We start from the raw sequence: 25,948 nt of genomic DNA, 5'->3' as shown, positions 1-25,948 counted from the left end.
TTATGTGTATATGGTGCTGGAAGTGCAATCATTATGTGGATATATAGTTCTGACAGCACACGCCGTCCGGTATTTTTATGTGTGCTGCATTGGCAGTAAAGATAATAAACACGCCAACAGCACATTGTAATTAAGTTAAACAAATATATTGTTATTAATGAACATTCTGCAAGGAACATGAAAAGAAAGATCGGACGCCCTCTGTTTGGGAAGAAAACCTCAGATCTTTCTTTTCATGTCCTTTCTGCAGCACAATGATGTATTTGCCCAATACAGGGGGATGATGTATCAAACAGATTGCTTCCAAATTGCAAGGAGTTCATTTAGCCTGATAATTAATCACCACCGCCTCCTGGACCCCGTGCGTCATGTCGAGTGGGTGAAGTTTTCTTAAGGCTTGATATATTTGACGGAATCAACTTCGATGGCAGCTTTAAATCCTGACAATTTAAGAACCAACAGCCTCAATTACACAATGGAAAGGAAATATTAGTGTAAACAACATGCCATAAAAAAAAAAAAAAAAACCCTGACCCATGGGAGTAAGATGTCTGCTCCCTGCACTGGTCATGGTAGAAATATGGATTAATTACACAATGGAATTTAAAAAAAAATCTTTTACGTGGAGTACGATTTTTCTAAACATTAGCTTTAATCAGTAGACAAAGCTAAAATACAATGTTGCTTAATACAGAAAAATAAAATAGTTGCAGTGTGTGTTTACGTGTGCACTCGCTTCATAGCTACACTTCTCTGATGTACTTTGTCTCCATAGCAGTTCCTCTTAGGAGCAGGCCTCAAGGCCTGAAGTATTGGTTTTAAAAATAAAGAAAAACAGTAGCAATACCATTAAGTACCAACATATGATACAGGTATATATAGTTCTACTTGCTACACTCAGAGGACCATGTGTTTGAATGCTTTCCTACGGACAGTAAAAATATTGTTTGCTTATAGAGCATGGTCCTTTAAATGCATATACTGTATATGTGTTGTGTTTCTGAGACAAAATATTTTTATAGGTTCATTTTAGTGATGTGCAGGTCAAGTTTTCCCCAACCCACACTTGCCCCTCCCACCCGAACCCAGCCCAGCCCCCTCTGTCCCCTCTATTTATAGACCCATGGTGATATCACAAAAGGGGCGGGACAGGCGCAAGTCTATAAATTGATGAGCCAGAAGCCGGCAGTGTGAGGTGGAGGTCGCAAAGAGTGGAAGGGAGAGCTCCAATCGAACCCGTCCACGTCACAAAATTTTTTTGTGGTAGTCAGTCCAAACCTGCCTGACCCTGTGGTCCCCGCAGGTTTCGGGCCAGCCTGCACATCACTATTTCATTTATATTTGACACTGGCATTGGGTCCACCCATATGAAAAATAATTTCTTTCACTTAAAGGGATTTTGTTAAAGTTTTTTTCAAAACTCATCAGTCAATAGCGCTGCTCCAGCAGACTTCTGCACTGAAATTCATTTTTCATAAGACCAAACAGTTTTTTTTTAAATTTTGAAATCTGACATGGGGCTGAGGACAAGGCCCAAAACTGCAAAAACTATAACAGATTGCACTTTGCACCCTGTCCTGCATATAATAATAATGACTTGTGTCTCAGAAGAAGTAATGGCAAACACTAGGGGGCTTATAGTTTCTAACTACCTCTTTTCATCACTTTCAATGGCATGGGGGCAATCTACGCAATACAGAACATACAGTAATGTACTGATTATGGGACAGTCCAAAAACATACTCCTTTCTAAATTATCTCAAAGGTTACTATCGTTCTGTATCATTTCTTATTCGCTACAATGGTGTCAGGACAGTTGATTTTTCTTGTTTAATCCACATTAACTATGTCCCTTTCCCAGCTACCCCCTCCCATCACAAGCTTGGAAATTACAGCTCAAAAGGAGACGGTTGAGCTACTCACTCAAACCCCTAGACCTTGCTGCTGGGAAATGCAAACACCAGCATCGTTCACAAGCAAATAGACCTCATTGCTGAAACGCAGTCATAAACAGAATGTTATGTTGCCACTGATCCCTTGTGTTTTATTTTCTTTATTTGCCTGTCTGTCCATTTCATTCTTTTGCTGATCCATAATGCGGATGTGTGCGGTTGACCAGACTGAAGTACCAGTTTAAGGGTAAGGCCAGACGAGGAGATTCGGGGAGATTTTGTCGCCTGGCGACTTATCGCCATGTCTATGCGCGACTATCTCCCCAAACTGCCTCAGCGTCTTTTCCCCATAGGCTACAGCGCAAAATCGCCTGCGCTAATGCACACGCGGCAATGCGTTTTCAATAGTCGCCCAAAGTTGCCTCATTAGCACAGGCGACTTTTCATTCGAGCCTATGGGGAAAAAACGCTGAGGCAGTTCGGGGAGATAGTCGCGCAAAAGACGTGGCGATAAGTCGCCAGGCAACAAAATCTCCCCGAATCTCCTCGTCTGGCCTTACCCTAACAGTGCGAGAGTCGGAGCTCTTCTTTTTGAGCACGCTCTGTTTTTAAAATTCAATATAAATCATCTCAGCTGTGAATGCTGCTACAGTCCATATATATTACATAATGCAGAAAGTGTCAACGAAAAAATAAACAGAATGCAGTATAAGGAAAACACACATAATTTTATATTCCGACAGGTAGTTTTCTTTGAACAGAAAAAAATGCTCACTGAGCCATTACAGCAACCCAACAACAAGGCATTTGCTATCAGTGCAGTTTTTTTCGTGGTTGCCCTGGGTAACTGCATTGTTTTAGTACATGAACACAAATAGGCCACTATACACTCCAAAACTCAGAATTTTTTAAATATAGTGATATATTGTATTTATACTATATGAAGCCTTTCATATCTCTTCACTACATTTGTGCCAGTTCTTTCTCACTGTCTGTGATGCCCATCTAAATGCCCAAAAGCTCTCCATCACTTCAATATGGGACATCAACACCTGCAATGCCAGGGAGGCGGCAGGACTCTTGTCAGTAGAGGGCAGTCTATTGTTTCTTTTCATACAATAGTATTCATTAGCCACCATCGTGTCTCTGTTCACTGACTCAACAATTACAGTAAATGTCTTGGAAAGTCCGATTCTGGAAATTATAAAGGAATTTAACAAGTGTCAACTGCCATTGTTCACAATGCCTTTCTTACTGTACTTCTAAATGTAAATAGCAAGTGATGTGTAAACTGCAGCAATTCCTGGAAGGGAGTTACTAAACAAAAGACAATCTTTTTTTCCCCTTTCATAGTTGCATGCAATTCCTTCTGCCTTTACTGTTAAGACCCGATACCTGCTGGATCAACCACACTTTACTAGGAGAGCAATCCCCCACCAGTATTAAAGGCTTCACCATGCATCTGCTCACGGGTTTTTTTTGTGTCTGACATTTTATGGCTGAAAGTAAAGTGGAAGGGTTTTTATATACAGTAGTACCTCAATTTTACATTTTTCAGGGGACCAGAAAAAATGGTGTGAAATCAGGGAAATGTGTTATATATAGGTGGGGCCCAGTGTATAGGTCTGGTGCTGCACTAGGCACCGGACCTCAGCCCCCCGCCATTGTGGAAGTGATATCATGCATGTGACAACACATGCACAATGAATGAATGATGTCATAACCCCTCACCCTCTAGTTTAGCCACTGGATTTTCACACAAGTGTGGTCTGAGGAATTTTTTTTTTTATTTAAAAAAAATGTATTTGTTATAAAGGCACCAGAGGGCCGTCCCTGTGTCCTAAGCTCGGGCCCTTGGGTGCCTATATATATATATATATATATATATATATATATATATATATATATATATATATATATATATATATATATATATATATATAAATAAATACAGCCTTGGTGGGACCACAAAAGAGTGGTGTAAAATGAGGGAAAATGTATAATCAGCAGATGTAAAATTGATGTTTCACTCTAATATAAAGTACTGTCAGAAATTATTTTTTATTTTCTTTTTTTATTGTCGAGCCATACATTAAATACAATTGTCTGGGTTGCTTTAGTGAATATTATTTTTGCAATACATTAATAAATAAGCAGCAACTTGACTCTAAATGATATACAGATATGGGATCCATTATCCGGGAATCCGTTATCCAAAAAGCTCCGAGGCCTCACCTATAGACTCCATTTCATCCAAATAATCCACATTTTTTAAAATGATTCCCTTTTTTCTGTAATAATGAAACAGTCGTTTTTATTTGATCCAAACTAAGATATAATTATTCTTTGTTTCAAGCAAAACCAACCAACTGGGTTTATTTCATGTTTATATGGTTTTCTAGTAGATTTAAAGATTCAAATTAATGAAATATCTGTTATAAGGAAAACCCCAGATCCCAAGCATTCAGGATAACAGGTCCCACGCCTGTATTAGAAGATAAAGACATAATATTCTGAATCTCTTATATTGTAGAAATGGAAGGTGCTAGCTGTAGCTCAGGTGGGGAACAGACTATATCCCATGTAGAATGGGTATCATACTGGAGGACTGCTTACTACATCTGGAGACCTTATGGAGCAGGAGAAAGGGGGAAGCTGTTTGTAGGCTTCTGGGGGTCGATACGGCTCATTAACCCAGCGAACTCTGATTTACATGGGGTCAGAGGTTACTCTATGCACACTTGGAGGCAAAAGAAAGTATTAGAGTACCTAAAAACCTATAATCATCCCCTGGTTAACCCTCTGTTTCTGCAATGATCTACAAAACCCTTATCAATGGGTTATGGCGGAAAAACTATACCTATAGAACCATCTGAGACCTAACTTCCAGGAAGCATAGATAATCCCTTTAAAGCAACAGCAACAAACAAAACACTGATTCTTGGCTATATTCTGTAAACTGTCAATGGATATATGTTACTTTTGCCATTTCATTAGATCACCTATTCCTTTTAGCCTCTGTTGCCCTTTAGATTTCAATTCTTTCGAAATTTTAAGATCACTACGTGTAGATAAATTCCCTATCCTGACTGGTGCGATGAGACAAAAGGCTTGAGAATAAGTTATAGTACATAGTGTATGTGGTGAAACTGCAAATGAAATGATGTAATAATAATGTTTAATGGTTCCGGCAATGCATCCTGCAGGGAAATATAACTGATGAGATTTGCAGAATGTTATTTACATATATGGAGGTGGAGTCAGTAACTCAGGGGCTTGTGTATTAATGGTGAATTATCAGCGGGAACATTCTGACCCATTGGGGTTAAACGAAGACCCTCCTGTTGCTGATTTGAATACGAATACGACTTCATGTGCATGTAGGCACTAGTATCCTTTTTTTTTTTTAATTAGAACTTGTAAGCAAATACCCATGTGGTTATTTGATTGTGATTTATAGCCTGTATCACATGTTCCAGCAGACAGGATTGCTAAATAGACTGTCTGTCCCCAGCAAACAGAAACTCGGCGTTGAATGTGAATAGCTTGTAATTTGATCGTCTATCAGTGTAACATACCTGACTGCTGGCTGTCTCCCTTGTGCCATATAAAAACCTCCTCTAGTTACAAGGGAACATCTTTAACACAACAGTTTATGTTTCTCCCTGGGCACTCATAGATTAAAGAATGAGTCAAGGTTCTCCATTTATTAGGAGCAGGGATGTCAAATTCATCCAGCTGTCTCTGAACTACAATTCCCATCATCCTTAGAGTCTGTAGCGAGAAATATTAATTGAAACGGTCCTTTCCAGATTGAGGTTCATTGAGTTTTATTATTCGTGCCAGATGGCTTCCACAGACAGTGTGCCTTTTTCTCTCTATGAAAAATTGCTTTTAGGGCTGAGTATATATTTTTTTACTTGCAACAGTTTTGTATTTTCTCAAATGTGTGCTAGAATTTTGCCCGGCGTTTTGGTTTGTGAAAAAAAAAAAACATTTGTGCAGGAATAAACACAAGAAAAACACCAGTGGCAGTATTAGTATTTTTTTTGCATGCATTTTGTTTTGCCAGGAAAAAAAAGTATTTTTATGCACCAGAAAAAAAGATTAAATTTCATTATTAGAATGCAATTTTTTTACTAAAAGAAAAACAAAAAAAAATCTTTTGTGCCAGGAAAAAAAGCCCATTGACTCCAATGAAGCTTCGAGGCCATCTCCCATAGACTCCATTGTATCCAAATAATAAAAATTATTTCCTTTCTTTTTTTGTAATAATAAAACAGTAACTTGTACTTGATCGAAACTAAGATATAATTAATCCTTGTTGGAAGCAAAACCAGCCTGTTGAGTTTATTTAATGTTTATATGGTTTTCTAGTAGATTAGTAGAGATCCATGGAACTATGGAAAGAACGGTTATATGTAAAACCCCAAATATTCTGGATAACATGTCCCATACCTGTATTAGAAGATTAAGACATCATATTGAAATTGAATGGAAGGTGCTAGCTGTAGCTCAGGTGGGAAAAGACTATACCCTATGTACAATGGATATCATACTGGAGGACTGTACTTACTGATACAGGGACTGGTCCAATTGCCATCTTGGAGTCATAAAGGGATTTTTCTCCATAATAATAATAATATAATTCTATTGACTCAGTTATTTCAGACAAGTTATTGTACAACTGTTTATTATGGAGCCAGCATCCTGTTTTTCTGTAGTGTGCCCTAGTATCTACAGATTTAATTTGCTGTTTACATGCACCATTGCTTGCTTATTCTGTCTCTGACCCATTGCTTTCTCTTTGCCTATTCTGTCTTGGACTCCATGGTTTCAATGAAAAGTTTTTGTCTTATATTCAAGACTTGGGCACAAAACTTGGCTGTCTAGATACAATGCAGAATTATTACTTGTTTTATGCTCAGACTTTAAATAGCTTGACTTGTATTCCCCATGTGTGGGAAGTTTTAATTTATAATTTTAGGAAGGACTTTTCTATTGTGTCCTCTGTCTGTGGTCCAGACTGGAATCATATAGGACCTTAAAGGAGAACTAAACCCCAAAAATGTGACTTTTTATATACTGAACTTATTGCACCAGCCTAAAGTTTCAGCTTGTCAATAGCAGCAATGATCCAGGACTTCAAACTTGTCACAGGGAGTCACCATCTTGGAAAGTGTCTGCGACACTCACATGCTCAGTGGGCTCTGAGCAGCTGTTGAGAAGCTAAACTTAGGGGTTATCACAAATTATTAAGCAGAAAATGTGGTTGACCTGTAATATAAACTGATGCAACAGGGCAGATTATTAAGTTCTGATGCTAATTGCACTGGTTTCTGAGCTACCATATAGTAATTATCTGTTTTAATTATTAATCAGCCTTATATTGTGACATTTATATTCTATGTGTACTGTATATTGTGAGTGGGTCCTTAAGATCAGTAGGTGATGGCAGCACAGAGCATGTGCAGTGAATCAGCAGAAAAGAAGATGGGGAGCTACTAGGGCATCTTTGGAGACATAGATCTTTACTGCTAAAAGGGTGTGGTTGCCTTGGGCTGGTACAGAAGCCCAAAACATAATATACAACATTTCTAGCTACTTCTTTAGTTAAGATATAGTTCTCCTTTAAAGGGGACCTGTCACCCTAAGAATTAATAACAAAGCCTTTTCTTACATGGTAATTGAGAAAAATAAACTTTACTTACACTATATATATATTATTTTGTTTCCTTCTGTCTTGGCAGGAGCCATTTTGTGGACACTGTTATTAAGACAAGTTGTGTATCACCCCCAAATGTTGTGTATGTGCACCAGAATGGGGAACCTAATGCCCATGTGCAGTGCCCTACACAATTATAGAGCGTGAGGAGAGAAGGGAGATGTGACATCTAGAAAGTGCTGAACAGAAAGTGAAAGTAATAGACTCAGGCATAGAGGAGGGGCAGATATTTGATTGACAGCTCACATATTTAAACAGCTTTATAACAGGTATGGATGTTTTAATGGATAAAAGAATTTGGGTTCCATGTTTAATTTGCAAAGGACTTTAATCATACAGCTTTTTATGTGTGAATGACAGGTCTGCTTTAAAGTCTAATTTGAAGTCTATAAGTTGATTTTAATATGGACTTGTGGTCCACTCTTCACCCCACAGAATCTTCTAACCAGCCTGATCTATATCTGTCCAATTCCGGTACAGATATTGGTTGGAAATTCCATCTTTTTGGATCCATGTACAGAATGACATTAGGTGCCAACTTGGTTACTCTTTATGCTCTGCATAAAGGTGATACTTAAAACTGAACATGTAGATAATTTTTCTTCAGACACCAAAGGGACAAATCCATTTCTACCAATCACAATGATCAAAATGTACATAATTGGTTGCCATGGAAAAGAATGAAAGACCTTCTCCATAAAGCAGACGCTGGTGGTACAGCTTTGGTATACCTGAGCCGTTTTTGTAGATTACAGCCAGTGCCTTTCACAGACAGAGTGTTTCCCATGCTTTATTTTGAGAAGTGGTGACAGGTGAGTAAAGCTGTGGTTCTAACTATGGGCACCGTCGGAGTAAAACTGACCATGTACTATAGCTCTCAGAGGAAATGAAGGAAAGCAAGTATTTTCTTAGAAGGAAACACAAACTTTCCATGGAATACTCTATAGCAGTTGTTTCCAAACTGTGGGGTTGCAACCTAGGGCTGAGGATAATGGGAAGGGGGGTGGGGTCTTTGCAATGGGGTTTGCTGTTATTGGAATGATACTTTAGAGCAATGAATGTGCTTGCTTAGCTGTTCTCTGCTCATATTCACTAATCCATGAACCTATAGGTGGAATTTACTAGAGTTGAAAACTTAACACCACTTATATATTACTCCTTCTGCAATACAATCAGAAGAGAAATGATGTATCAGACTATATATTTCTGTGGCTGTGGCATCATTGTATCAAATCGATGAAGAAATACCATGTGATTTAGCTGAAATTAGCTGCAATTCATGATTATTTGCACCAGAAACCAAAATGGTCCACACTTCATCAACAGCTCTACTCTATATATTCCTGCTTGTCTTATAGATTTTTTTGTTTGTGGTTATTCATTAGAGCTTTAGGCAGTGTGAACTGATTACTTGTATTGAAAAGCAAAAATCCTAACTCTTATATTTTAAGCAATCTAATCAATCACCGGCAAAAGCATATTTTTTTCTGCTCCCCCTTATTCAAAACTGTAATGCTTCTTGCATGGATTTTTTTTTAATTTTATTGTTAATGCATAAGATATGTTGCTGGTCAAATGTTGATTTTGTATGAACACATTTGTACCTTTGTTCTTGTGATATTTGAATAGGGGGTGATTACATTGAGACAGATGTACAAACGTTATGAATCCCTTGATAACAATGTTGGGATTTTGAAACCACAAAGTGATTGAATTGGATTTGGATTTTGTCACAGTCGATCGAATGCTGGATATTTTGCTAGGAAAGTAAACGCTTGCTTTGATTTGGACAATATCAATTTTGAAGAAATCTACAGGAAAAACATTTTTTCCTATAGCCTTCTATAGGATTTAACAGCTCAGATCACTTGTTATTTTTCTTGAAGTTTTTGAAGGCTTAAACAATGATAAATGACAGTTTTTGAATTGGCCTATCAAATTCTTCATTTTTATACTCTAGCTTGATAGGTCTTTTAAAATTGACCCCTGAAAGTAACAAGCAATTTAGTCACATAATTGTAAAAATGTAAATATTGTAAACTGGAAGCAAACTGGAAATGAAAAAAAAAGGTTTGTGGTTTTAGATAACTTTACTGTGTTACCGGTGTGTGGCACGATACACTGAACAATTGTTTGCTTACAAAGTTGTTTTTGCTTTAAAAAGAAATGCCATTGTTGATTTCACAGTAAAACAAAATGAAAATAATGGAATGCTGATTACTGTATGTGCGACTTTTGTAGAAGTCGCTAATGGATGTGCCTTTAATGGATCAGGATAAAACAGTTATCAACATTCTGTAATACTGTGCATTGGAGCTATAAAATTAAAAACAAAACATGTATTCCACTTAAAGACCATTAAAAAGTTTGTTCAAAGGCTAAAACAACAAAAAAAATGTGGACTGCACCTTTATGCTTGTGTAAATCCCTCTACGACCATTAAACACAAAATGAGCAAGTCCCTGCTGCTAAATTGGAGCCCAGAGATGTCGGAGGCAACAGGATCTGAGAAAAAGAATTCCAGACCTAGCAACGTGAAACCGGCCACTAACTGAGTTCATCCTGTCCCTCATCTACGCTTTGCAGGGAATCAGTGCAACAAGCGTGTAGTGGAGGAATGGGAGGGAGATGGGCGTCTTGAACAATAACATGTCTGTGCTGCCACATTGTTGGTGCAGTGAGCAGTAGCCTTAGGTGTGACGTGCTAATTGTTGCCGGAGCTATTACCTACAGTGCTAGAACTTCAATTGTTCATTTTTCAGAGAGCTAGGTGTATATATTCCTGTAGAACCACTAAAGTGTTTTATAGTTCTTTACAATTAACAAATCAGTAAAAGAAGAAACTATTCTGAAACTCCAAAAAATATATCGTTTTTTCAAATAACTATGCAAAGAATTTTTCATACACCTTGAGTCCCAGACTGATGGATCATGCCATTCAATGTATGACTGAAGAAGGCACGCAAGAGACATCCAGGGGGGTTATGTACCAAAGGTTGAGTATTAGAGTTTTGTTTTTTTACCTTGAATGAACTCGAAACTCAAATGGTATCTTATTTAAGAAAAAAGCAGAATATGAAAAACCACAATTCTGTGAGTTCACTACCCACAACCCAAAAACTCCCAATTGATTGAGTTTTCGGCAAAAAACCCTCGAATCATTCGAGTTTTTGGGCAAAACCCTTTAAAAAAGAACTCAAACATCAAGCAGGCTGTTAACTTCTTTAAATAGTTCAAGGGACCTCTGCCATTAACTCCTACATAACCTCCAGAGGTTTTAGGTGGTGTATTTTCAGATTCTAACTAATTCCAGGGTCGGGGTATAATAAATCTAAAATATTCGAGTTTTATTTTTAAAAACTCGAGCAATTCAAGTGGTTTTTTTGTAATCCAAAAATTTGAGTATGGACCAAAAAATACAACACGAAAACTCGAATTTGCATTGAAAAAACCATCTCGAACCTTAATTAATCTTCCCCCCCTTTGGCACATACGGGAGTCCATCTACCAAACAGGAAATATTAAGTACCCTTCTCCATTCTTCCAATGCCATCCTGTTTTTGGAACAAAGGCTGAATGGATCAATGCAAATCTGTCATACAGCTTGTGTGGCACTGGTATTTTTCATGATACAAGACTGATTAGTAATTAATTAATTTTCAAATGACATAGCAGCTCAAATATCCGTGCATTCTGCATTTGAATTTAATATTTATACCAGTAGCATCAGTTGCTATGATATTCAGAACTAATTTTCTTGTTGATGACCTCCAACGAGACCCCTAAGCTTAGCTTCTCAACAGCTGCCCAGAGCACACTGAGCATGTGCAGTATCACTACCATTCCAAAAAAGATTCAAGATGGCAACCTTCTGTGGACAACTTTAACGGTCTGAATCATTAATGTTAAAGGGCAGCTGAGTCTTTGGACAGGTACAGCAAGCTCAGTATATAAAATACAGTATTTGCTATCCATATACATTTTTAGGTTTTAGTTCTTTAGGGTTGCAGTGTTATAACTCCGATTTCCTAAGGATGTGCAGTTAGATAGCTAAATCCTTAGGGACCTGGTGCTGACATTAAACTGAATACCTGTCTAACATCATAGTTTCCAAATATTCAAAAAATGTTCAGATATGAGAAGCAATTTATTCATACATTATTCATTCATCTATTTAATAAATTCTATACATTGGTGCTTTGAGGGATTTTCCAGTTTAATAAATGAGTGTGTTTCAGCTTATATATTTTATATATGAGTGTCATTAAAGATGAAGGATTGCTTATATTTTTTGACATTTAAAGCTTGTTTCAATCGCATCTATGCAAACATATATATAGGTCACTGTTAGTGGTTCCCAAACTATAGACTTATCCAGCTAATGGGCATTAAATTGAACCCAATGAATGTAGACTGGGATGAATGTCACATTGGCAGTATTGGGCATTTTTAAAATAAAACTTATGATATGTAACCTTGTAATGTAAGCAGAGGTTCACAAGCTGTAGGGAGTCAGAGCAGGGGTAAAATAAGCTCAGCCTGATAGTTAATTATGGTGATGTGCCTTTTTGCTCTCCAAAAAGCACTTGAAAGATAAGTGTTAAGGCCATTTAGAGTGATATTTGCGGGTAAACACCTGTTTACTGTTCCTGACCTTTATGGAACTATGGTTGATTGGCTGATGCAATGTTTTTCTATACCCATAACCTGGACCGCCATCAGAAATCACAGGGCCCCATACGACAAAATTTCCTGGGCTGCGCCCACCGTAGCCCCACCTACAGGTCCGCCCACCCCACAGGTCCGCCGCCCACCACACAGTAAAAAAACGGAAAAAAATTTTGGTGGCTAGGGTCCCACATGTTAATAAAAAAAAGATATTGGTGGTCAGGGCCCCCCATAAAGAAACATTTGTGGCCAGGCCCCCCCCCCCATTAAAAAATATTGGTGGCCAGGCCCCCCCCACACATTATAAGAACATTGGTGGCCAGGGCCCCATAAACGTCCATGCCTTCCCGAAGTCAGCAGCTCTCAGAAAGATGGGGGGCCCGGCTAATCAAGTAAGTGTGGCGTGGCCGTGCCCCCCTTACCCTCGGGCCCCCTACAACTCTCCCCTGTCCCCCCTGATGGCTGCCCTGCCCATAACCTTATTATGAACTGACCAAAGGTTGAACTCCCAAAGGGGGTTTGAACTGGAAAAGTCCAGCAGCCATTGTCCTTAAGGGAGCAATGACCACATTTTGGGCTGCAAAGGGGACTCAACCACAACAATTCATTCACATGTGCATGAACTACTTTGTGTGCATGGGGAATAAATGCTCTAAAATGTGCAGCTATGCAAGATATAGCATGCTATATTAGGATTAATATGAATGTATCTTCCTTTTTCTTTTAGGTTTCAGATTCAGAGGAGCAAGTCAGATCCAACAAGTTATAAGAGCTTGGGTGACTGCTTCAAGAAGATTTATCGTTCTGAAGGGTAAGGTTTAATGTTGCCAAATAGTATTAGCCACTCAAATATGTTCAGAGACTGCATAGAAGTGTAAGAATTTGATTCATAGGGTTTGAAAGTGAGTTAAATGTTTATTGGTGGGAATGCATGCATGGAAAGAAAATGGGACAGAAGGAATGAACTTAAAAGGAATAGGAAAAAAACATGGAGCAAAGGAATGGTATAGAAGTCAGAAATCAGAAAGACATAAAGGGAATGAAGCAGATGTCAAATGAATGGGAAACTGCAGTAATCTATGGATCTTATGTCATAACGGGAACTTGAATGCTCTTATTCATTATATTTTAAGAAGCTCAGAGGCATTGGTATTTCCAACATTTCTCTTGCATGCTTAATAATTCCATAAGGAAAATTTAAAGAATTCTGCTGGTTTAATAGTCCCCAGTAACCCAAATACATGTAAGATATTTTTATATGTCCCACTAGACGTTTGACTCATAAGGTTGCATCTAACAATTTTATAATGTAAAGAAACGAAGCAAATCTCTCTCTATCTCTCTACTCAGCCATCTCAATAAGACTCAAGAATCACAGTGATTGGGGAATTGCAGTCACCTCTATGACAGCTAAACATCAATGTTATTTTTTTTTGGTCGACATTTTTAGCACAATCCTGACATGTAAGAGGAAGCACACATAATATCATATTCCTACGAAAAGAGACTGTTTGATGAAATGATTAAATCATAATCCTTACTACTCAAGGGCTGGGACACTCATACACCTTTAATATGTTTAGCATTATGATATAATTCAGTTTTCTGTTAAAAACCAGCGAGTGATTTGATAGGCTATGGTTTAAAGTGGACCTGTCACCCAGACACAAAAATCTGTGTAATAAAAGTCCTTTTCAAATTAAACATGAAATCCAATTTCTATTTTTTATTAAAGCATCCATAGCTGTTGTAAGCTCATTTAAAAATCTCAGCTGTCAATCAAATATTGTCTGCCCCGCCTCTATGCCACGGGCATAGAGGCGGGGCAGACAATTACTTTCACTTTCCATTCAGCACTTCCTAGATGTCACTGCTCTCCTCACAGTCCCCCATTCTCTTTACCACTTAATTGAGTAACCAGGGCATGGGAATGGACATCGGGTCCCCCATTCTGGTGCACAAACAAGATTTTGAGATGATGCAAGGCTTTCCTTAAAAGCAGTGTCCACAAAATGGCTGCTGCCTGCTTGCTATAATTTTGAATTCCCAGACTGAAGGAAACAAGATTCAAATAATTTATATAGTGTAATTAAAGTTCATTTTGCTTGAATAATGTGATAAAATAGGATTTGGAATAATTTTTTTGGGTGACGGGTCCCCTTTAATGTTTAGTGTCATCAGTGTGTTCATAGCTTCAAGCTCTATAATATCGACAAGGCCTTCCACTTATGGCTGCACCAGTGGTTGACTTTTAGCACCGCGAGGGGCTGGTAGTGCTCAAGTGAACTTTGGATGTGAAATCTCAGTGCTTATATCAAGTTGATTGTCTGAATTTCAGACAAAAAATAACACAAAATAAAATATTTTCTTCCCTCAGCTTTGTAAGAAGAGTCTCCTGTTGTTTATTATGTTATGGTGAAGTTCTGTGCAGCATGCTTGTGTTACATCAATACATGTTGATAATGAAGATATATATATTCAAATCTAGTTCTAGTCTGTCAGTTACTTTAAATCATTAACCTAATTAATACAAATAATGAATTTGATTTTATATGGTGTGAAAGGAGTTTAATGGCCACAATACTGGAGCTTCAAAATAAAACAAGAAGGAATGGGCTAGGTATGTAGGGTATGGTCAGTGGGTAGAGGATAGACAGATTATATAGGGTATGATAAGTTGGTGGTAGGTAGGCATGGACTGGAGTGTCTGATTAGTCAATAGGACATAGGCAATTTTGTTTGTTATGATGAGGGGTAGGCAGAGTGTGTTGAGTATGATTGATAGAGAGTAATCAGTGTGATTAATGAATCAGTGGTAGGTATAGTATGCAAGGAATGATCAGTGGGTAGATGGTAGGCAATGTGGATGGAGTCTGATCAGTGTGTAGATGGTAGGCAATGAGGATGGAGTATGATCAGTGGGTAGATGGTAGGCAATGTGGGTGGAGTATGATCAGTGGGTAGATGGTAGGCAATGTGGATGGAGTATGATCAGTGGGTAGATGGTAGGCAATATGGGTGGAGTATGATCAGTGGGTAGATGGTAGGCAATGTGGGTGGAATATGATCAGTGGGTAGATGGTAGGCAATGTGGATGGAGTATGATCAGTGGGTAGATGGTAGGCAATGTGGATGGAGTATGATCAGTGGGTAGATGTTGGGCAGGATGTAAAGAGTATGATCAGTGTTGAGAGCGAAGACAGGGGAAGTTGTTGGCAAAGTATATTTTGAGATCATATTATGAGAAAATCTGCAGCTTTTTTGCATCTCTGTCCCTGGTTCTTGTCATTCGATCATTTCCAACGATAGAGCAATAGATGGTAATCACAACACTAAGCACTTTTATTAACTATAATGGAGCCATTATGTACACTTTTTTTGTAGCATCAGTGCTGTTGTCACTCGCAACCCATCATCATTTCATTTTGATCAGTCTAATTCAGGTTATCATACGAAAAGAAATATCTGGTTGGTTTTTGTTGGTAACTGCTGTGATGTAGAACCTACATTAGAACACGTTAGGTCATTTAACCCTAAAAATACTGTTCCCAGGTTGAAACGTCAGCACAAAACCCATTATGTAATATTTCTCAACCTTGATTTTATTTAATGCTTGTTTCCCCAAGGGTTTGCACACACATACACACATTCACACACACTCATGCTATTTCAGAGAATAATAACATCACACTCTAATATTACAGAATATTTATGCCATATTCAGAAATATATAGCTGAATGCAGTGCCAAGCTAGATGGTTTTGTGTCCATGCTGTTAAAATCAGTAGCTGGCAGTGCTGGTATGTGTAGTGGGGAAGGCAAGAAACCGATTATTTCTTTTGTGTGCGTGAGTTTATTTGTAAGGGAGGGGCCCCTCCAGGATTTTCTCTTTTTTTTTAGGCTGCAGTAGTTTTAGGGTCCGGGTTTGTACTGACAGCCCTTGGAAGGTTAAGCTACTCAAGGCAGTCTGTTTATGAACGGCTGACAGCTTTATGGCTAACATTAACAGATTGAATGTTTATTGGGGCAAATGTTTGTACGGAGGATTAGTCTAGAAACCTGGGCTCCGGCCTTTAGACATTTGCAAATACTCCCAGGGATCAGATGGTGTTAAAATTTTCCTTTCTAAGTTTCCATTAATTTGGCCTCTCCTTGTCAAAAGTTCTGTGCTCTAGAGCTGTATGCCTAGCCCTGACACTGCTACATGATTGATTATTCTGCTGCCTGGGAAATTAGAATATCCCTTCTGTGCACTAACTTCACTTGTGATGGGCCTGTCTGTGGTTGTTCTTTGCATGTTGGAAGTTTCCCTTGCTTGCTAGGGGTTGTTAGATATGTCCCTCTCTGCACAGTTTTATATACAGAGTCAGGGGGTGAACTAGTGTGCGGTAAAGCTAAGCACCTGGTGGAAACCCATGGGGAGAGCATACAATCTCCTTGCAAATAGTGTTCTATTTGGAATCAAACCCAACGCACAACTGTTTGTGAGTAGAGTATTACTGGTTTATAAGTCTGTGCCTAAGTGGGCATGTTTCAGTGAGGCTTTCAGCATTTACGTGTGTGTGTCTGGTTATGTTTATTAAGACAATTTAAACTTTAACTAAAAGTTAATTTCAAGGAAAAATGTCAAGCAAATTTCAAGTACAAATATTTTTTCCCTCTATAAAATTTCATGTTCGGGCCCTATACATTTCCTTGGATGTGTTTATTACAGGTATAGGATCTATTATCCACAATGCCTAGTATCTGGGGATTTCGGGGTAATAAATCATTTCATAATTTGGATCCCCATTCGTTAAGTCTGCTAAAAATCATTTAAACATAAAATAAACGCAACAGGATTGTTTCGTAAAACTATATGGATTCATGCAGCTTAGTTTCCAGTACAAGGTACGGTTTTTATTATTACAGAGAAAATTGAAATCATTTTTAAAAATTAAAAGAATTTTCTTAAAATTGACTCAAGGGTAGATGGCCTTCCTGTAATTTGGAATTGTTTTATATAATTGGTTTGTGTGGATAAATTATCTCATACTTCAATATGTAATTTAGCGTTGAGGGTATTTATGTGTATATTTGAGTGAGACCAATAATTGTAGATTTCATTCTTTCACATGGCCCAAAAGGTATTCTTTGTGAGTTTTTTAATTAGTTTGCAGAATGGTTGGGCCCCTGTAATGGCTGAAATAAATCAGTATGCAAAGATTATATCAAGAGATATATGTCCCAAGGCTTATTTATAGTAAAAAATAAATTATTTATTAGTATTCACATAGGTGGGCCATGTGGGGTCAGTATGTATCAAACTTTTTAATGTGAATACTAATAAATAATTTATTTTTACTATAAATAAGCCTTGGGACATATATATCTTAATATAATTTTTGCATTTTGGCTGCCTTTGGAACTGGGGCATGTCCCTCTGGCTTGGTTAAAGATTCACAGAAATCAGATGTATGGACTCCCGATTAGAAAATAATTTATGAAATAAATCAGTGTATAGAAAATGTTCGGTGCTCTGAAATCATAATATGTGTGTGTAACTGCACATCCCTAGATACTCTTCCCCTTACACCGGACAAGGAGCAAAGCTCTTATGGGCTTTTAAGTGTTGTTGAACTTTACACTTGCTACTTACACCCACTGCGTATTCAAATAATTGGCCCAAAGGAGGACTGGATGGCTACCGTATGACTGGCTAAATACTTGTATGGTCACATTCTGTTGTTCTATTTGACATGGCCAAGAACCTTCACTTCATGATTTGCTCATGTACTAAGCACCCACTGATAAGGGGCACTGGCACCCACTAATAAGGTGCACTGGCATATTTAATTTTATGTTTGGACAGATAAACTATGATGAGACTGACAGGCTGTATATCAGTTGGTGCAGCCCGAGGCCCCAAGCCCTTGATCGCTGCATGCACAGAAGGACCTGCTGAACTGCACATGCTCTAATCAAATATTTCAGTAATTGACCCCCAGCTTTGCCGCTGGATTTAGCCTCCAATTATCTTGCAGCAATGGGAGAGAGTTTTTTTTTCCTGTCACATTAAATTTACTGTATAGGCAGCCACTCCTGTAAAGCTGTTGCCCTAGTCCCCAAGTGCCTATATGGTAAATACGGTCCTGGTGACAGTATCACTGGATGTTCTGTTGAAACTGACCCCCAGGTTGGCATACATATCTATGGGAGGTTAGTTCGATTAAAATTGGGCATGTATAGCCAGCTTCAGAGGGTGGTAGTTTTTTGAAAGAAATCAGTGGGTGAATGTGGACATGTTTAACAGGTCTTTTCTTGGAATAATACTGTGCCTAGACTGATAGAACTGATATGGGTATTACAGGATATAGTCCTGCAGCAGGTCGTTTCCCACAGAATACTTGCAAACTGGTTGAGTTTCGGGCAAAAAGTCCCGATTCCCTGGCCGTGTAGGGAATCTCCGGGTAACCCGCCTGGATACCCGGCTAAGATGCGGGCTTAATCCCTCCCTTGTGGTAGCTTTGTTCCATTTTGAATCCAAATGAGCAATACAGGCGGCACTCCGTATGAATATGAGGAGGTTTATTATAGCGTATTAAGGTAACAGCATCGCCTTACGCGTTTCTAGAAAACATTCCCTTAATCATAGGCATGTTCCATTTTCATGCAGATTTAGCTCTGGCAGGAAATCACTTCTGATCCACAGTGACTTCCAGTTTTGCATGTCCTGGGTCTGAAGGTAAGTTGACCTATTGCGGGCCAGGCTGGGTTGGGTAGTGGATCAGTGGGCCAATATTCAAGTTGCAGGTCCTGGGTATGGGTCAGGTACAGATCTAAGAAAATGAACCCGCAGAGGACTCTAGTACAAGAGTATAGTGACATCCTAGGGAGAACTAGCCTTTCGGAAAACAAGTTAGTTGCCATCTATTGGCATTTGCTGAAAGTCTTTAGACCTAGTTTAGCTCCAATAGTAGGAAGTAACATCACTTTGGGGCTGTACAGGGGAAACAAAGTCATGAATAGATCTTCCTAAGAGTTTAACATTTTGCCTTGTAAGGTATTCATACACAGAAAAAATAAATGCAATTTGGCTTCTACATGTGCTTAAAAAGGAAGACATCTCTTTTGTTAAAGAAGAAAAATGATTTTCAAGCCTTCATAAATTTTGTATCTTAGGCAAATGGTCCATATAGGGTTTTCTATATCCTGAATGTTAGGGAAACGTTAAAAGCATTTTCTACTCCCTGCATGCCAAGCTGTAATGGTTCACCTCTCGAATTCAGGTTCAAAAACTCTGTGTAGAAAATAACATTGCTGCACTGTACGATTTTTAAAGGCTATCTTAGAATTTACACACTGTTTATTTGGTTTTCAAACTGAGCCCTAGGAGCAATTTGCAGCATAAATAATGCTTTAGAAACCCCCCAGGACTTGCAGTTCCTAAAGCAGAGTCAGAATGTAGACTGGTCTATTTGCTTGCTGTAATAGGAGCCATTTATTAAATCATCCCCCCAAAAAAGTATTGTAAAAAGAAAATAATAGAAGGCAGAGCAGAAGCATGTTTGCTAATAGTAGCTGTGTTTTACTAAGCCGCACAGAACTAACACATATACTGGTATAAGCAGCTGAAATCCCTCACTTTGTATTACGAAGCATACAGAAGAAATCTTGAAATATTCAAGTACTGTAGAAACAAAGGAAGCCCTCAACTTAAAAAATATAGCAAAAGGAGAATACAAGGGGTGTTCATTGAAGGAACTGCATTAAGCCTGGATTTAAAACATTACCTGTCTCTTTAAACCGTTTATTTATTTATTTATAAAGTGCTGTGTTTACATGTTCAGTAACAAAATTCCAAGTATTAAAAGAGAACTTTATACTTCGTTTTAAGAAAATAAGACGAGAGCAGAACAAGTACAACATTGAAATGGCTTTCTTTAGACCCTTATGGGGGGAATGTAATATAGGTTAACATAAAAAAAAATGTGCAGGGCAATAACTTTCTTATGAAGAATATTACAGGTATGGGGACATGTTATGCAGAATGCTGGGGTTTCTAGAAAAGGGATATTTCTGTAATTTGGATCTCCATACCTTAAGTCTAATAAAAAAAGCATTTACAACTAATTAAACCTAATAGAATTGCATTGTCTCCAACAAAGATTTATTATGTATTAGTTTTCTTATTACAGGGAGAAATTAAATAATATTAAGAATTTGAATTATTTTATTTAAATGGATAACGGGTTTCCGGATAATCTCATACCAGTACATTGCAAAATGCTAAATATTATTTTTATCTGTGGATTTTCTTTTTCGTTTATGACTTTAATTACACGTCCTCCTATATCCTTATAATCAACAGCGGGACGGCCCTCGGAGCGTTTCGCTTTCCGAAGTCGTGCAAAGTTTCCTCTTGAGGTAAACGGAAAACGGGAAAACGAGGCGCACCGATTGCCACCCGCCGGCGATTTACATTCTAGCCGACGGGAGGCAGTTCGGGGAGATTAGTCGCCCCCGAAGAAGAGGAGATTTTTCGCTGGGCGACTAAATCTCCCAGAATCTTAGCACGAGTCTCTGCCCTAAAGGAAGCTGAAGTCCAAGCATTTATGGCCTCAACTGGCATGTTCCACTGCTGTGTACAGTGCTATCTTTTCCATTCCATGTGCCATCAGCAGGCCTGGATTTGTAGAAAGGCAAACCATAATTACAGGGCTCCCTAGATCCTGGATTTCCCTTGCAGGTTCAAAATGGCGTGTGCACTGGAGCAAGCCAGGGGGCAGCCATATGCTTTCCTCTCCTGCTATTTATTTATACAACTTCATCAACAATGGAAGCAGTGAGATGAATAACTCTGGGACAAATATGATTAAATAAGCTTCCTTTATAGGAGCTATACTGGTTATTGGGCATCGGTGACAGTAATTTTAAGACTGTATGCATTGCTGGCTGCACTGTTTGTGCGTGTATTGTCGAACTATAAGGTTACTTTGAGGCTTCACAGTCCAGCACCGTGGCTCAACAATGCCACTTATTTTAAAACCAGTGGATTTGGTATAATTGAGCACCGTGTTTTAAGGTGATAGGGCCTTTTTAAGATGTTTAAATAAAATATGATATCTATAGGATTTTTTCATGTAACGTTTGATAGTGGCCTTTCAACTACCAGGGGAACAGCTGAATTGGTTTCATAAAGGTTACATAATGTGGTTCAATACAGTTAGAGGTGCAGCTCTTTGTGTTCCAGTTGTCCATGCTAGTACCAGATTTCACGGAAGCAGAAGGAAATGTGCAAAAAGCATGGAGCTCTGTACCCGTTTTATGCACTTTGCACCTTGGCCCTTCTTTGAGTAAATGAATCCAGTATTCTTATGATTCATTTATCTTATGTAACTTATTGCTGCCATTGATTGTAATATAAAGGTATGCACGGGGGGGTTTTCACATAAGAACTTAATTGCAGCTGCAATCAAATGAACAATGAAGTTCTATTTAACCTCTCTCCTGTGAGAGATTTTTTTCCAGACCCCTTGTTCGTGTGGGCAAGTAAAAATGTTCATTTCACTATACGTAGCATTGAATGTACACTTCCAGGAGGATTAATTTGGCAGATCACTTCTCAGGACATGTTAACATGCTTTAAATGCCAGAGGCTGTTGTGCTTATTCATTTTTTTGGCATCCCTTTCCATTTAGGAGGAAGCAGCTATTGTCACTGCCAGCTTTTAACAGAAGCAGTTGACCTTTCCTTGGGAAGGCAAGTCAATTTATTTAAAGGGGAACTATCATAAAGATTTTATATACTAAAACGGGACATTTTCTAAATATAATCAATTATAAATTCTGACAGATTCTGAAATAATCAAGTTATTCTTCACTCTACTCCTCTCAGCTACTGTTTCTATTCATTCTGTCTTCGTGCAGACGTTGTGAGTCTGATTTTGAATGATAGTTAAGTCTAATACAGCCTTTTTTTGCGGGGGGGGGGGGCTCATTTTGCCTAGTAGATATCTTAGATCTCACTCTCTTAAAATCACCAGAAATCTTGTTTCCCTACATGCAGGATTTGAGCTAAAGTCAGTTATTTTGTTACATTTTGTTTGTGCTGGAAAATCCTCATGCATAATGGAATTCGACATCATAATATCAAAACAGACACAACAAAGGACGAAAAGAAGGAGTTGTTCACTGCTAATCAAATGATCTATATTGCAAGGACCAAACATGGAGTCACTGTTTAGCTCAAGAAATAACACTAAAACATAGATTTTTCATGATTAAAACAATGTAACCCTATTTATGGCACTCATGTTTAAAAAGGAGGTGTACTTCCCCTTTAACAGAGATTAGTAAGGTGTGTGGGGGTTTAATTGTGTTAAAAGGCACGTAAAGACCAGGTTTATGTACCTATTGTGATTAAGTATAGGGATAAACTGCTGTAGTTGGTTCCTGGAACGGAGCAGATCCATCCTGATTAAGAAACATGAAGCCTCAAATGTTCTGCAGGCATCTAAGCATCATTACTATTGCCAACCCAGGTTTCAATGTGGGCTTGGGCAGCAGGACACCTAACTGAGCCAACAGCTTCAAGAAAAAGAAAAAAGATGACTGGAATTTAAGTCAGACTACATAACTCTTAAATGGGATAGTTGTTGTGCCTTCACATTTAATCAGTGCAATTTGTTCTTTACTTGCCCATATGATCTTGTGCAGGCTGCAGGTATGGAGAGCCAGATGGCACAGAAGAATATATATGGCCCATGTTGTGTCTTTCTGTAATTCCATTATGTTGTATTGTGCCATAGAGGTTGTCTCCATGACTTCATCCTCACAAAAGTGGCAAGAACTATAGCTGCTCCATAATTCATCAGGATGAGTAATTGGGCAGCAATTCCATCAGACAAGGCCGGATTTACATAGAGGGCACCCCTAGGCCCGATGTTGTTCGTTGCCCCCGGTCCCTCCATTTTATTCTTTCACATTTTCATCTGAACCAGAGCAATGAGGATTGGAGCACAGAAATTTAAAAAACGATTGTATCTCCTGCGCATCCCCAGTGTTTCTAAAGCAATGCGGCAGCGGTTGGGCAGCATGCCGCCCCCTAAAATCCTGCAGCCCTAGGCCTGGGCCTTGGTGGACTCTCCACAAACCTGGGCCTGCACTCAGAAGAGTGTTGGTAGGGTTAGTACTGGCCAGGAGTTGGAAGTATCACTTGCCATCTTATGTTTCAGAAGCCAGGGTAGGCTCACAGTAGCAGCAGAACTCCCTTCTGTGTGTAAGCTGAGTAAGTCCCTTCTCTGAAGTATGCTCATAGCTTACAGACTGTTTGTTTTGCTGAGTTAGTGGACTATAGTCAGAGTCTCTATGTAATCTGCTGCATGCCTGTATATACCATGAGTGGAGGTGGAAAAAGCCCATACGTGAAATACATTTTGCTTGTAAACATAAATTGCACTCTTAATCTTATAACTACAAGGTCTGTATTAAAGGGGTTGTTCACCTTTGAATTAACTATTGGTATGATGCAGAGGCTGATATTCTGAGACAATTTGCAATTGGTTTTCATTTTTTATTATTTGTGTTTTTTGAGTAATTTCGCTTGTTATTCAGCAGCTCTCCAGTTTGCAATTTCAGCAGTCTTGTTGCTAGGGTCCAAGGTACCACAGTAACCACCTATTGATTGGAATTAAAGACTGAATATGAATAGGAGAGGGCCTGCATAGAAAGATAAGTAATAAAAATGAGCAAATACATTTGTAGCCTTACAGAGCATTTGTTTTTTACATGGGGTCAGTGACCCCCATTTGAAAACTGGAACAAGTCAGAAGAAGAAGGCAAATAATTAAAAAAACTGCAAAAAAATACACAATGAAGGCCAATTTAAAAGTTGCTTATAATTGGCCCTTCTATAACATACTAAAAGTTAACTTATTATTATTAATATACAGAAAGTCTAGTGGTATCTGCAAATCATATTTAGTGTTCTGAGCATCTCAATATACATAGCACATTTACAATCTTTGAGTTATTTGTCAATGTAATTGCAAAAGGAAAGCTGTATTTGTTTATCCTTTTCTCTTCTTGGGGTCTGACTTTTGAAACAACGTGGCAGGTCAGTTCTCCTACAGGTTTCTTATATTTTCTTCATTAGACCGAACCAGCTGAGCAGAGAATATAACCCACCAGACAGATACTGTTTAGTGGCAATTATATTCGCAAAAAATGTCAGCACCTTTTTGAAAGAATTTGTAGCTGATATATGTTGGAAAGTTTCTTAAAATGACATTTACTTTCATAATGCAAAACCAGTTTTTGGGTAGAGGGCCACTTTAAGCTCTAAATTAAAATAGGCTCAATGAACACTTTCTGGAAAGCTCTGCGTAAAATGTGACATCACTTTGCAAGTAAAAGTTTTTAAAAAACTCCAGCCGTTACATATAAAGATGAGGTTTAATTAAGTTAATTGTGTCTGCTGATAATACAGGACCATCCCCCAGAATGTTCAGTGGAAACCCCCTCCTCTACCTCACCTGGAAATCCCCTAGATCATCTTCCTTAACCAGGAATGTCATGGGAATCATGTATCTCCTTATCCTTTAAGAAATGTTAAAAAATGTAGGTTCTTTAAAGGCTCTTATACATATATATAGCATTTAAACATGATTTTTTGACGAAACTAAGTGCGTTTTTCCCCCATTCCAAACACAACCCTCTGTTCTATTGATAGCTAAATGTGCGTCGAACGCAAGAGAATGCAACGTGCATTTTTAACGCAATAGAATGCAAACTGATTAAACTGCAACTCAGAACGCTCATGAGTACAACCAGGCAGAATATAATGGAATCAATTTGCGAAATGCATTTATTTTTCTGCGTGTTAAACGCAGAAAAAAACGCCCGTGTGTAAGAGTCCTTTGGCCATCAAACTTTCCATGTATTCCCTTTTATTCACTATCTACCTTTATAGCGTGGGGGTGGGATTTACAAAATCAGGGCACCTTTACCTCCTCTCAGGCACCTTTTTCCTCTCTTAGGGTCTGGCCACACAAGAAGATTAGGGGAGATTAGTCTCCCCAGCGACAAATCTCCTCTTCTTCGGGGCAACAATCTCCCTGAACTGCCTTCCCCCTGCCCTCCACAGGCTAAAATGAAAATCGGCTGCGGCAATGCTTCGTTGCTCCAAGTTTCCTCGTGAGGCGGAGGGCTGGGGGGAAGCCAGTTCGGGGAGATTGTCGCCCCGAAGAAGAGGAGATTTATAGATGGCGCGACTAATCTCCTCGAATCTGCTCGTGTCTCCAGACCCTTAGGGACATCATTCTTTCAAGGACAGTGGTGGAGTGCTGAGTTGGGCATTGCTCACTACTATATACCCAGGTATTTCGTGGGTTTGCTAATATTTCTGTCATGTTAAGGTCATGGGAAACATGCATCAATTAATAGTGCTCATCCAGCAGAATCCTGCATTGAAATCTGTTTTTCACAAGAGCAAATGGATATTTTTGAAATCTGACTTGGAGCTACACGTTGTTGGTTTCCTAGGTGCCCTCATGTGACTTGTGACTTGATAAACGTCAGTCACTCTTTACTGCTACACTGCAAGTTAGAATGATATCACTCCCCTACCTGACCTGAGATGGTTGCCTACACACCAATATTACAACTAAAAAAAATACATTTTT

General features: G+C 38.6%; 1 protein-coding gene across 3 annotated transcripts in view; it reads left to right on the top strand.

The window, feature by feature from the left end:
• Positions 1 to 25,948, top strand: part of slc25a21.L (solute carrier family 25 (mitochondrial oxoadipate carrier), member 21 L homeolog) — a 198,318-nt gene that overhangs the window by 115,316 nt on the left and 57,054 nt on the right. For all 3 annotated transcript variants that reach the window (XM_018229295.2, XM_018229294.2, NM_001097058.1), the window contains 1 exon segment: positions 13,013 to 13,096. In XM_018229295.2, coding sequence (XP_018084784.1) covers positions 13,013 to 13,096 — 84 coding nt within the window.

The sequence above is a fragment of the Xenopus laevis genome, chromosome 8L (assembly GCF_017654675.1).
Source record: "Xenopus laevis strain J_2021 chromosome 8L, Xenopus_laevis_v10.1, whole genome shotgun sequence".
Taxonomy (NCBI): Eukaryota; Metazoa; Chordata; class Amphibia; order Anura; family Pipidae; genus Xenopus; species Xenopus laevis.
This window is presented reverse-complemented; position numbering and strand designations above follow the sequence as displayed.